This window comes from Hakea prostrata, chromosome 4 (genome assembly GCF_041222555.1).
Source record: "Hakea prostrata isolate BN-2017 chromosome 4, UWA_Hpros_2, whole genome shotgun sequence".
NCBI classification, from domain to species: domain Eukaryota; kingdom Viridiplantae; phylum Streptophyta; class Magnoliopsida; order Proteales; family Proteaceae; genus Hakea; species Hakea prostrata.
Genome location: NC_142603.1, coordinates 47,827,804 through 47,842,507, shown reverse-complemented (window position 1 = coordinate 47,842,507; position 14,704 = coordinate 47,827,804). Strand labels below are relative to the sequence as shown.

The 14,704-nt window shown below is 33.7% G+C and overlaps 1 protein-coding gene across 1 annotated transcript; it reads left to right on the top strand.

The window, feature by feature from the left end:
* The first annotated feature begins 8,692 nt into the window (after positions 1–8,692).
* Positions 8,693–13,351, top strand: LOC149019227 (inositol transporter 4-like). The gene is made up of 7 exons (XM_089153261.1): positions 8,693–9,049; positions 9,291–9,525; positions 10,724–10,794; positions 11,102–11,437; positions 11,556–11,663; positions 12,010–12,618; positions 12,756–13,351. Exons 2-7 carry the CDS (start codon positions 9,393–9,395, stop codon positions 13,257–13,259), a joined length of 1,761 nt encoding a protein of 586 aa, XP_089009387.1. The 5' UTR covers positions 8,693–9,049; positions 9,291–9,392; the 3' UTR covers positions 13,260–13,351.
* Positions 13,352–14,704: the final 1,353 nt, after the last annotated feature.

Here is a 14,704-nt window from a genome sequence, read left to right as displayed (position 1 = left end):
GGAGAGGGGTGCCTCACCGCTAGGGAGAGCTTCCAAAACTAAATGGAGAACTAGGTAGTAAACCCACCATAGAGCTTGAGAGAGAACACTATTACAGTGACCCTTCGACATAAAGCCCACAACAAACCCCTCCCACACAATAGACCTGCATCGCAATGACCCTTGTCACTTCCTAGAGAATTCAATAATCATCTCACATTTTTTGTGTGCAGAAAATGGTGGGAAACCCAATGCATACCCAAATAGAGTTTCTAGTGATGGAGCTTGAAAAGACAAACCACCATTGGAAATGCCTATTGTTGCTATTGATGCCCCGCAACAGACTAACTGGCAATTTCAAACTTTAGAGGGGATGAATGATGACAATTCTCCCTACTTGGTGAGCTAAAGTCCTCGGTGTTCAAACCATTTTTGAAACAAGGGATTGAAAGGCCATCCTGAGAAGGAAACAAAAAAAAACCAAAACACACAGAACAATGCCAAAAAAGGTTTGGGGGTAAAAGAATATAGTTCCCTTACCAAGTATTGTTCACCAAACCAAAAGATGTAGGAGAAGTAAAAATAAGAAAATAGGAAAACAACAGAGAAAACCAGAGAGCAGGAGAAGGAAGGTGAAAAGGCAGTGAGAAGGGGAACATGGGAAAGATTCAAGGGTGTATCTACCGCATGGAAACACCAAGTGCTTATCTTTAGGACGTCACAAAGGAGCCTCCTCTGGATTCTGGATTCAGATCATGCTGGGCCCAACTAGCCGGAGAAAGGAAGAGCAGACCAATGAGAGAGAAGTAGAAATCTAGGAAACCGAGAATACATTAAAGGCAACTTGGAGAAAGAATAAATAAATCATGTCTCCTAATGTGCTACCTTTTGGCTTCCACCTCAATACCACCTCATTTGTATTTATGTTTTTAGTCTTATAATAGCACAATCGGCCTGGGAATATTATTTCCACATTCCACCCTGCGCTTTTTAATTGTGCATTATATACCCCTGCGATGATTCTATTTAAATTGGACCTTATATTGTGAAACCAGAATTTAAAAGAAATACAACTTAATGAAATATTTTAAAGATATAAAAAAGAAAAATAACAGTATAAATGTAATAGAGAGAGATCTCAATAAAGATGAGGGATGACAAAAGAGTTACTTGCATTTACAAGAGCAGATTTTGTAGGTCTAGTGCTGCTAGTCCGGATCATATCTCCGTTGTCGTCGGGGGTGCTCTTTGTGCTCTCCAACAGCTTAACAACCACGTGGGGTCCACAGATGAAAAATAATAAAATATATGTAAAAAAATCTCACCATTTTCAACTGTCAGCCCCACCATAGTGTGTCATTGTAAAACCATCGTGGAGAAGAAAATACATGTGGACGGGGAGATGATCCGGACTTGCTGTGGCACTTGCAGGGCTTGAGTTTCTTTCAAAGAATCTTGCTCGGTTTTTTTTTGGAATGATGCCTCTGAAAATTTCAAACAGTAACATTGAAAGGGTTGAATCTTTCATTTTTGGAAATTTAAGACGATAAGGTTTCCATGAATGATTGTTTTGGAAACTTAAATCTCGAATAACTAAATGCATCTCGAAGTACCCCACAGGGGCCGAAGATAAATGTGGGTATTTATTCAATGCATTGATGGATTAGTGGATTTGATCTTTAATCGATCCGAACACAACACCTGAATTCCAGATTTCTCAAAGAAAATAGTTTTTTTTTTCTTTTCGAAATTGGTAACTTGCGTTAATGAAAAATGTTCTCTTTGAGAAATCTGTAATCCAGGTGTTTTTTTTTTTTTTTTGGTAATCCAGGTGTTGTGTTCGACTGTATTAAAGATCAAATCCACTACAAAGTGAATAAATATCCACATTTATCTTCGTCACCAGTACTTCGAGATGCATTTATTTAGTTATTCAAGGTTTAAGTTTCCAAAACGATCATTCATGGAAACCTTATTGTCTTGCAACCGCTCAGATGAACGGCTTTGCAGAGTTCACATTTGAAGCCAGAAATGAAAAAGAAGAAGACGGTTCATCATTTATTTTCTTAAAAAAGATTTTTTTTGGTAAGCGTTTTTTTTTTAAAAATTGCTTGTTGACAACATCGACATTTTTTTTTTGAAACATACATTTTTATAAAGGTGTCAGTTTCGATTTTAAATCAATAAAAAAAAAAATTAAACATAGTATCTAGTATGATACAATTTTGATACGAATGAACCTATGCTATTTTTTTTATTAGTTCATTAAGATCCTAATGAAATTGCGATTAAACAATCGATAGAATATGATATTAACAAAGACAAAACAAGTAAATAAATTTAATTAATAGAAACAAATCAAGTAAATCTAAGAAAATGAATGAAGGACGAAACAAAAAAAGGTTAAAAGCCCAACTTCCCACGGGGAGGTCCTGGGTTTACATCCATCCAGCGGCACCTATATTAGTAATATTACCCCACACCCTATATATAAACTCTTTGGATTAAAAAAAAAAAACTTAAATAGAGAATTATGGATAAGGTAAAGAGTTTTAATTGTAAAATTACATTTATATCCCTCGATTTGGTACTGTACCAATTTGGTACAGTTTCGATACATACCGACGGAATGAGTACTTGGAATGAGAACGGTGTGGTTTTAGAACACGGCATGATTCGGTCTTTAAATGGCGGTTGACGCAATTGACAACCTAACACTTTAATATATAGGAGATATTACATAAGCTATCCGTAAAGGTCGGTCCCATTACCTCTCCACTAAAATGTATGGAATTTACTATTCTATCAACCCTGCATTGTGACTAATATCCATTTCCTTGTAGATATGTGATATGCGTCTCAACATCACATCAAAAAGACTGAATAAATTTAATGTACAATATTTTGATTTATAACCTAACCCTATTATGTGACCCCATTTGCAAGTCTAATATTTTTTTATGATTGAGTTCAACTCAATCACACATTCCCTTTATTATTATTATTATTATTATTATTATTATTATTATTATTATTATATTATTATTATTATTATTATTATTATTATTATTATTATTATTATTATTATTATTATTATTATTATTATTATTATTATTATTATTATTATTATTATTATTATTATTATTATTATTATTATTATTATTATTATTATTATTATTATTATTATTATTATTATTATTATTATTATTATTATTATTATTATTATTATTATTATTATTATTATTATTATTATTATTATTATTATTATTATTATTATTATTATTATTATTATTATTATTATTATTATTATTATTATTATTATTATTATTATTATTATTATTATTATTATTATTATTATTATTATTATTATTATTATTATTATTATTATTATTATTATTATTATTATTATTATTATTATTATTATTATTTATTATTATTATTATTATTATATTATTATTATTATTATTATTATTATTATTATATATATTATTATTATTATTATTATTATTATTATTATTATTATTATTATTATTATTATTATTATTATTATTATTATTATTATTATTATTATTATTATTATTATTATTATATATTATATATATTATTATTATTATTATTATTATTATTATTATTATTATTATTATTATTATTATTATTATTATTATTATTATTATTATTATTATTATTATTATTATTATTATTATTATTATTATTATTATTATTATTATTATTATTATTATTATTATTATTATTATTATTATTATTATTATTATTATTATTATTATTATTATTATTATTATTATTATTATTATTATTATTATTATTATTATTATTATTATTATTATTATTATTATTATTATTATTATTATTATTATTATTATTATTTTATTATTATTATTATTATTATTATTATTATTATTATGAGAAATGAGACTTTATATTAATAGAAATAAATAGAATACATACAATAATACATGATTAGGTTCTAAAAAACCTACGACCTTGCCGCTCTTCTACAATATATTGAGAGAGTTGAGCAGGCAAAGAGAGAAGATCCAACAGAATTTCTTGGTTTGTCGTTGCCAATCCGGCTAAATAATCCGCGCACCTATTAGTCTCCTTAACTCCATGCACCAAAATACACTCCTGAAACAAAGATCTCAAGTGAAGAATATCCTCAAGAATGTGTAAAATCCCTCACTGTGGGCGGTAAGTATCCAGTAAAGTTCTAATTGCCACTTGGGAGTTTGAATACACCAAAACCTTATTACAGTAGTACTGCCGTGCAAATTGCAAGCCACACCGAATTGCAAGCATCTCAGCATGAAAAACACCCACATTAGCACAGCCACCAGAACAAGCAAAAATAACATCACCTCTACAATTCTGAGCCATAGCACCATACTCTCCAATATGCCCCCGATGAGAACCATGACAGTTGATCAGGATCCAACCCTATGGTGGTGGTAGCCAATAATGAACAGAACTCTTGACCTGGGAAAAAAAAATCGAAATACCCCAACTAGAGAAGAATTGCTTTTGTCTTAGGCAATCCTCCACCACTAGCTTTGCAAATTGAAATCTTAATTGGGTCATCTTAGCCACTAAGCAAAAGATGTCGAGGTCACTTTGAGAACCCTTCTGAAAGGTACGACATATTTCAAACAATTTACTTATTATTTTATTTTCTTGTAAGCCATTTATTTATTTATTTATTTGGTTTTCTTTATAAGCCGTTTCCTTATTCTTCTGTTTTCCTTATTTAAGTCGTTTCCTTTCTTACTCTTTTGTTTTCCTTAAAAGTAATTTCCTTATTCTCTTGTTTTGTTACAAGTAGTTTCTTTATTTTCGTGTTTCCTTGTAAATGAGTTGTTCACCTTTATGTATAAATTGCTTCACATGATAATGAAAGAATATATCAGTTTTTGCTCAATATTCGATTGTTTTGAGTAAAAATTTTACATGATATCATCTTAAATAATCTTGATATGTCTTTCTTGCTGATGCTGCCCTTATCTTCTCTTCATTGCTACCTTGTATCTACACCTCTTGATGGTAATAATTATCCCACTTGGCGGCGTTCGATTCAGATGGCAATTTGTACTAAGAACATAATGGTGTTTGTCGGTGGCCTCTCTCTCTCAACCTCTTGACTTGTCTTCTAATGCTCTCATCTAGGGGCGGACCTATGAAGGGGCCGTGGGAGGCCATGGCCCCCTCCGGATTTTTAAAATTTTTATATAAATTTTCTTAATTCCCTTGTTTTTTTTTCCACTTTTTTTCTCTTCCTATATGTGAAATGTCGTTATTTGCCCCCCAATATTGAGAACAATTTTTAAAAGTAAAATAATAGGCACATATGTCATTCCTAATTAAAAACTAATTCATCAATCCCTATTTATTCTCCCCACTATTCTCTCTTATATTTTCTTCCTATTTATTCTCTTTTGTTTCTATAAACCTGGTTAAAGAAAATTTTTGAAAAAACATCTTATTAGGCATTCAAAAATCAAAATGTCATTCATAATTAGAAAGTAACTCTTTAATTCCTATTCATTCTCTTCTATATCCTCTCTCCTCTCTCCTCTCTCTCATATTTTCTTCTTATTTATTCTCTTCCTTTTCTTTTCTTCAATCCCTATTTATTCTCTTCTATATCCTCTCTCCTCTCACTTATTTTCTTCTTATTTATTCTCTTCCTTTTCTTTCTTTTTATTTATTCTCTTCGCTTTCTATAAGTGTGGGTTAAGAAAATTTGGAAAAAAAATCTACTCCACAATTAGGTACTCTTTCTCTTTCTCAATTTATTTATCGTTTTTCTTTTTCTCATTTTTTTATTCTTTTTATTTGATTTTATATTCTATGTTTCTTTATTTCTTCTGCAATTTTTGTTATTTGATTTTGAATTGTGAATAAAATATTTATAGTTAGTAGGTAACTAATTGCCATTGGTTTGCATCTCTTACCTAAAAAAAAATTTGGTTTGCATCTCCTACCAAAGAAAATATTTGCTTGCATCTAACTTTTTAGGGTTGAAGTCATGTGTATATATTTTTTCAATATTGTTGCTTTAATTTTACTTATATTTTGTTGAAAAAAAGAATATCATTATCAATAATTTACCTTTATTTTTATTCAAATATGTGTGGGCCCCACAAAATATATGTGGGTCTATTCTGTAATATAATAAAATAATTGAGAGGTGGGACTTCAAATGAATCTTATAAGGGCCTACATAATATATGTGATAAAAAAGTATTAGTGCTTCCCTAATGGGAAGGTTATTTGGTTTTCGTTCTCTGGCCCCCCCCCCAATATTTCATCTTGGGTCCGCCCTTGCTCTCATCGGGGATCGTTGTACCTTCATGGTCTTATCTTAGTTGTTGAATGTTGTTAGTCGAACCATTGCCGATAGTGTTCTCTTTGCTGACACTATCTAAAAGGATATTAAGAAAGGTTTCTCCCACAGCAGTGCCCCTCGTATATTCCATCGCAACTATACAATAAATAGTCGATTCCATTGTTGTTTATTACACTTGCTTGGAGCTTCCATGGGAAATGTCATCTTCTAATGTTCCAGTTCCCACATGCTCCTGTGGTGCTCATTCTACATGTCATATTATAGTACTTGACTTTGACAAGACCTGATTTAAAATACTTGGTCAACAAAGTTTGCAAACATATGCATGGTTCAACTACACCTCATTGGTTGGCTGTCAAACACATTTTGCACTATCTCAAGGACACAGTGACACATAGGATTCAAGTACAACCTTGTTCATCAATTGAACTCCATGCTTATATGGATGATGATTGGGTTGGATACAAGTGGATATTGTATCTTTCTTGGTCCCAATTTAATATCATGAATTTCTAAGAAGCAGTATACTGTGGCCTGCTCTTCAACTGAATCCGAATATAAAGGCCTTGCCAACACAGTTGCGGAACTCTAGCTACAACAATTACTAACTGATTTGGGTCTCACTTCCTTTGTACCTTATTTAAATTGTGATAATATTGGTGCCCAATATTTAGTGGCCAAACCATTGTTGCATGCCAGAATTAAACACGTTGAAATAGACTGCCACTTCGTGCTTGAACAAGTGGCGAGCAAGAAACACTGTATTTGGTTTGTTCCTAGCACATACCAGGTTGCAAATATATTTTCTAAAGAGGTATCATCAACACATTTTAAAACTGTATGGGACAAGCTCACTCTCTGGAATAGACCGCTTCACTTGAGGGGGAGTGTCAAGGATATTCAAAATTCGAATCTTCAAAATTCGAATATTCAAAATTCAAGCACCATTTGAATAAGTGTTAATTGTGAAAGGGTTTGTTACAACCAAGTCTCAATCTACTCGTGATAAAAACTGAGGAATTTGAGTTGTATGTAATATCTTCTACATGTAAATAGAGTTTTGAGTTAAACAAATGTAATTTCAAAACCGTTGGAAATACTTATATATACAACCATTCCTATGGTTTTGAGAGAGGGTGATTCAATTCAATTTCATTCTCTAACTTTATGCATGATATTTTTTTTTGAAATTGGTAGATTTTTATATAGGGGATGGGAATTATTACCTATACCACAGGAGACTCAAACCCGTAACTTCTTCAATGAGAGGTGCTGGTATTACCAACTTAGCTACCCTTCGATCGTTATAGCCCAAACCAGCTCAAACCAAATCTTAATGGGCTGTTTTTAGGTTGAGGGGTAAAGCAGAAAAGGTTTAGGCTAGTTTGTGCCAGCCCTTCTGTAGCCCATTAGCCTATTAGTTCTACTAAAATATAGTTTTGGAGAAGTTTCTAGTAAGCTAGCTACATTTTTTTTCCTTGTCAAGAGAAGTCTTAGTTTTCTACTAACATATAGTTTTAGAGACAACTTTTCTATTCAATAGCATCTACATTTATGAAACACCCATAGGTTTGATTTTCGGTTTTGATTCTCTAATACATTTCAAATTCAACTTACACTGCCATTAAAATACTTTTTGCTTTAAATGCTTTCTATTTTCCACTCAATATTAATTGTTTGCTTTAAATGCTTTCTATTTTCCACTCAATATTGATTGTTTGCTTTAAATGCTTTTTATTTTCTACTCAAAATTAATTGTTGAGAGTGATTAACAATATTTTGTAATTGTCTCACAACCATTCCAACCCAAATCTAAACCATTAACCAATTCGAACCCAAACCGCATAAAACCGAAACTGTTATTTTACAAATGAATTGTGTTTAGGCTTGATGTTTTTCTGTCTGAAACTGCCCCAAGCCACACCGCTGAACTCATAACAACTTTTTCACTAGGAGGTATTGGTCTTACCAACCGAGTAACTCTATGATGGTATAGAATTCAAAAAAAAAATTTGGGGTGGAAGGGGTACTTATATTGATAGAAATAAATAGGAGGAAATTACATCTATTGGATTCTCAAGGATCCACATATCACCTCTCGAGATGCTACTATATAGGGAACTGACCCATTTAATTATCATAGGGTTGATCGATTAGTAAGAATAATAACTTTTAGTGAGTTTGAACTTCCCTTCCCCTAAAAAGCACCCTTATAACCCTCCAAAAACAAAATCCATATGATACCGACGTTCTTACCAAAAAATAAAAATACCAACTTGGTAATTATTGCAGCTTGATCATTCATTTATAAAGAAACAAGACAGAATATTCTACCTACCCATCCCAAATTCTTATCCATATGACCAGATAACAGTTCAGCAGTTCTGCTGCAACAGTAACACACTGGGAGAGAGAGATAGAGACGGAACAGAATTCTGTGATAACTGATAAGCGTATTTATAGGGTACTGTTTCATGACAGAGTGTCAACCTACTCTCTTAACAGGGGAAGAGAGGAGAAAAGATGGAGAACCTAGATGGGGAAAGCAAGCAAATGCAGGCAATGGTAGGAGCTACACATGGCACTGAAAAGCAAATTTGGAGAATCAGTCCCTCTCCATCTCTATAAAAGAACTACCTTGGAGTTGTTGTTTTCCAGATTTTCTTCTCTCCCCTGTACTCTGGGTTACCTTTGCTTCGGTAATTGAAGGTATGAGCACTCCCATTAGTCTGGTTTAGTTCACGCATTTCTTCTCTGCCTTGTGTTTTTGTTCTTCCTTTTTCTTTTGGGAAATTTCTTTTTCTCTTTACTTTTTTGAAGGCCTGGGCAATCAGAATCATGAATTCGAGGGTTTCTTGATAGGATTTGCTCTGTATACCAGTGATCTCAGTTTCCCAATCACCAGCAAAGCTACTAGTTTTGTTTGTAAAAGAATTTTTTTCTCTTGCAGGCATCCATCTAATAACTCTTTTTACAATCTACCCGTCCATACTGGATCTAATTTTATTCAAGTTGGATATTTTCTCGTTGGGTTAAAAAAGATTGGAAGACAATGGAGGGTGGCGTTCATAAACCGGATAAAACAGAACTTAGAGACTGCCTGTTGACAACATGGAAGCAGCCTTACATCATGCAGCTCGCACTATCTGCAGGGATTGGTGGATTCCTCTTTGGCTATGACACTGGTACGTATTGAGTTGTTCTTGATCACCTAAATATTTTAAATATGGATTTCTTGGGGGTATTATGGCCATTCCTTTTTGGGGTCTGAAAGATCAGAACTTTTGTTTTATCACATAATGATATGGAGCATATCTCGCATATCATATGGTGGAATTGGGATTTTCAGTTGTCCCTTTACACAGGGAGCCCCATCCTTCTGGCTGTCTTGTTGCTAAGAGTAGTGACGGGTGTTAGCAAAGCTACAAAACAAAAATGTAAAGAACAGAGTAAGGGACGCAAGCACAAGACAAGATGTAAGTGATTCACCCAAAGGCTATGTCCACGGCCAGGCAGCATTGTTGGTTTTCACTATGGGGAGGATGAAGAGAGGAGATAGAACCCTAAAGTTTGTGTTCTACTATCTCAAAATCAGAATATATCTATTTATAACAAAATAGAAAGAAACCTTAAGCGAGAAAAATACCAAATTGCCGCTACACCGAAAAATCACAAAAAATGCCCAATAGCACCTCATTGAGTCTGGATCAGCTCCCCGTAATGTGCTTTCCTAACATTTTTGAACCACATAATAGAAGTGAGGTCCACATGGGATCCACTGAAACTTTTACCTCTGATTTTTTTTTTATATTTACTAGTGGGGCCACCACTATATGTGGTTCAAAAATGTCAGGAGAGCACATTGTTCTCACCTAAGGACAGGGAACTGATCCAGACTCTTAACAGATTAGGGCTTACAACTAATCATTTTGAAGCTCTTGAAATTCTTGTATATGACCCACAACGCACCCTGGGAGTTTGCCATTTTCAATCTACTTTTACAACCTTTGGGCTTGTTGTTATTAGATGTTTCTTCTTGGCTGATGGACATTGTGATTTCTTTGTAATCTCTTCTTTTGTTTGAATGAGGAAATCAATCACTCTCTACTTTCTAAGGTCCTCAATAGAGGGTGGTCACCAATAGGTTACTCAAAGCAGTATTCCTTTCAGCTTTTTGAATTTGTTTTTCAAAGTCAGCAGAAAATCTATCATATTCTGTTATATATTAGTCTAGAACAGTCCAGAATTGCTGGTAATTAAACTAGGGTGTTTCTCTCACCAACTTCTTATGCTAACTTGAGTTTCTACAAGTCTCAGTTCTTTATGGATGACACTAATTTGATAGAACACACATTTTTTTCTTCTTCTGGGTTTTGCTTATAGGAGTCATATCTGGAGCGCTTCTTTATATTCGAGATGATTTTCAATCTGTTGATAGGAATGCAGTTTTGCAAGTAAGTGCTGTCTCTCTATTCTTTATGCATACATACCCCACTACTTATGGAAAATTTAATCTTGCTGTAACTGAAGTCACTAATCTTATGTTTTTGCCCTTTTAGTACACCACATTTCTTTTTTCAATGAGGATAAATCCCATCATTTCACATAGAAGATTATAGCTTTTGAAAATTGACAAATAACTTTCTCAATAGGCCAAGAGAAATCAAAAGAATGTTAGAATGTCTTGCTCAGTAGCTTCCTGACAAGAAGTTACATTTTTTTTTCATTAATCCTTATCTCTCATTTATATGCTGCCGGCAGGAAACCATTGTCAGTATGGCTGTAGCAGGAGCTATCGTTGGTGCTGCACTTGGTGGACTGACAAATGACAAGCTTGGAAGGAGATTTTCGATCTTAATAGCTGATGTTTTGTTCATGATTGGTGCGGTAATCATGGCTGTTGCGTGGGTTCCAGGAGTGATAATTTTTGGGAGGATATTTGTGGGCTTAGGAGTTGGAATTGCTTCCATGACCACACCTCTATACATTTCAGAAGTTTCTCCTGCTAGAATTAGAGGTGCCCTTGTTAGCACAAATGGTTTGCTTCTAACAGGAGGGCAGTTTTTATCGTACCTTCTCAATCTTGCTTTCACAAAGGTGTTATTCAAAAACCACTGTATCAATTCACTTTCTTATTTTTCATTAAATAGATAGATACAAAATGACGTAGTGCCTTCTCTTAAAGCCATTATTTGAAGGATCTTGTTACATATAGGTACCTGGAACATGGCGTTGGATGCTTGGGGTTGCAGCAGTTCCAGCTTTAGTCCAATTCATTTTGATGTTGCTGCTTCCAGAATCCCCTCGGTGGCTTTATAGGAAGGTTAGTATGAAATGCTCCAGTATATTGTATATTATTTTATTTCTTTAGTTAATTCTGCATAAAATTAGACTTTAGAGCTTTACCATAACTTCATTATGTGATGACGACTAATATTTGTCGTCAATGTAGTTTCTAATTTTTTGTAGAAATTTTGAGAGTCTTTCTCCAGAATGAATGGTATATGAGGTCCATCAATTTTCATGAACCATAAAACCCTGTACCCTGTACTATTAATGGGACAATAATACCAAGTGAAGATGATCTAATAGTAACGTTATGTTGATTTCAGTTTTCCCTTCCATTGTTAGTGTTATGTATTTTCTTTCTTCTTTCTTCTTCTTTACAGAATAAAGAAGAAGAAGCTATCAATATTTTGAGGAAAATATATCCCCCAGAAGAAGTAGACGATGAAGTAGAAGCTTTGCGTTTATCAGTTGAAGCTGAAATAGCAGAGAAATCTGACATTGGTGAAGGTAACATTTTCGGAAGAGTAAGAGATGCATGGAGTAACGTGATAGTCCGTAGAGGACTAATTGCTGGTGTTGGTATTCAAGTGGCCCAACAATTTGTGGGTATCAATACAGTCATGTATTATAGTCCAACCATAGTTCAGTTGGCTGGCTTTGCTTCAAACAATACAGCGTTAGCACTCTCTCTCATTACATCAGGGCTTAATGCTGCTGGTACCATTTTATTGATGTTCCTTGTAGATAGATTTGGGAGGAGGAGGTTGCTTATTATCAGTACAATTGGAATGGTGGCTGCACTTGTGATGTTGTTTGTGGTGTTTGATCAAGCTTCAATTCATTCTCCTCTTGTTAGTGAACTAGACTCCTCCCATTTTGGCCATAATGCTACATGCCCGAGTTACTTGACTGCCAAGGATGCATCATCTTGGAGCTGCATGAATTGCTTGAAGGCTGATTGTGGGTTCTGTGCTAATGGAAGTAGCAGAGTAAGGCTTCTTATTTTGGGTTTTTTTCGTTCTTTCTCTTTTGTGTTATGCTCTTGTTGTAATTAGAGAACTGGAAACTAATTTATGCTGGAAAGAATGTCTTTCAAACTACTAATGCCATTTTGTAATACATTCAGGTTAAACCAGGTGCCTGTCTAGCTTCAAATTCAATTACAAAAGGTGAATGTCATGGGGAGCATCGTGAATGGTTCACTAGAGGATGCCCAAGCAATTTTGGTGTGATTGCGTTATTCGGTTTAGCATTCTATATCATTGCTTATTCACCAGGGATGGGAACTGTTCCATGGATCTTAAACTCAGAAATATACCCCTTGAAGTATAGAGGTCTTTGTGGTGGAATGGCTGCAATGGCTAATTGGATTTCCAACCTCATTGTAAGCCAGTCATTCTTAACTTTAACAACTGCCCTTGGCTCAGCCAAAACATTTCTTCTGTTTGGCTGCTTTGCTTTCGTTGCATTGTTGTTCATTTATGGCTTTGTTCCTGAAACCAAAGGATTGGCATTTGAAGAGGTTGAGAAAATGCTTAAAGAAGGTTTTAGACCTTGGCCTTTCAACAAGGTGCTTTTGCTTGAACAGAAACCAAAGAAAGAGAAAGGGCCAGTGGAAGGCACTGGCTAATTTCATTATGTCTTGTATTTGGTTGATTATGTATCAAAGGTCACTGCTTTGTTATAAATAGTTGATTGTTCATAAATAGGGGGATAGTTTGATGATTAATGAAAATAATTATTTTATTACTATGTAATATCTTTACATTTTAGAATTATTCTTTTCCTTCCATTTCTTCTTTGTTGTTGCCACATAAGACTGTTTTACACATATGAGATAACAATCCCACATTGGCTATGAATAATCCAATTACCAAGTTAAGGTGTAAAATAGGTATTTGGTTGGTGTGGCTAGGGTAATAAAGATTTTTTTTTTGCCCAACGAGTAATAAAGATATGAATGTGCAGGATAATTTTTTTGAGAAAATTTCCATGCTATTTTTGGGGAAACACTTAGAGCTCGTTTGGTTGAAATGGGAAATTTTGCCTAATTATATTGGATTCAACATATTTACGCGGCTAGTAATTTTAAATCCCCACACTTCCTTGTAGCTTTACTATGCACTTAAAAGTAGCTATTAACTTCAATACTAGCAGCAATATACTAGTCAAATGGACCTAACAACCGGGTTCACATCCTCTACAATATTACAACGGTTATTAGGGTTCGCATTCTCTACAATTCCACTCCTTGCAATTCCGTATAATTCTTATCAAATAATTATCTAACCATCACAAATAAAACCTAATTAAGAATTGAATTTAATAAATTCTTAAAATTTCTCTCAATTTTGTCTCTCTTTTTTTTTTTTTAAGTTTTTTTTGGTATCCTAATTGGGTTCTAATTCTGACCTTTGGTTAATAATGACCTTTGGTAATTCTGACCTTTGAAAATTGCAGGGGATGAGAATTGTAGAGGGTGTGAACCCTAAACAACCAATGTAACGGAGATCAGATGTAGTTGTTTCATTAAGGTTTAATGGGCTTTTCTCTTTATAAACAAAAAACGTATTTACTCGCCCAGCCAACTGTCTGACCTCCCATCCCCCACCCTCACAAATGGGTCTACAAGGTTCCACTGGCAGGCTTCCGTCAGATCCAGTATGAGGGTGGATGGAGGTGGGTGGAGATGGGTGGACAGCCTTCTTGGGTGGAAAGGATTTGGAAAACACACATCTGTGAAACCCTATAAATTTCTTGGATCTGTGGGCCGATTCTTAGGTTTTAAAGATGGCGGGTTCGATTTCCAGATCGAGTTTAAACTCTTACAAGTTTTCTTAATTCAGTCCCAGCCATGGTCTCGTGGAATCTAAAACGAATAGATTTTATAAAATCGTTAAGAGTCCATTGTCATTTTCTACCCTGCTTGTCCGAATCATGCAGGATTCTTGTTTTATTTTCATTTCGGGCACTGTTCCTTCTTTTAGCAAAATAAAAAATCCTCAGATCTAACTTCAAAAAGTAAAGATTTTTGGGAAATCTTAGCTTCTGAATCTCAATTTCAGATCTGAGTCA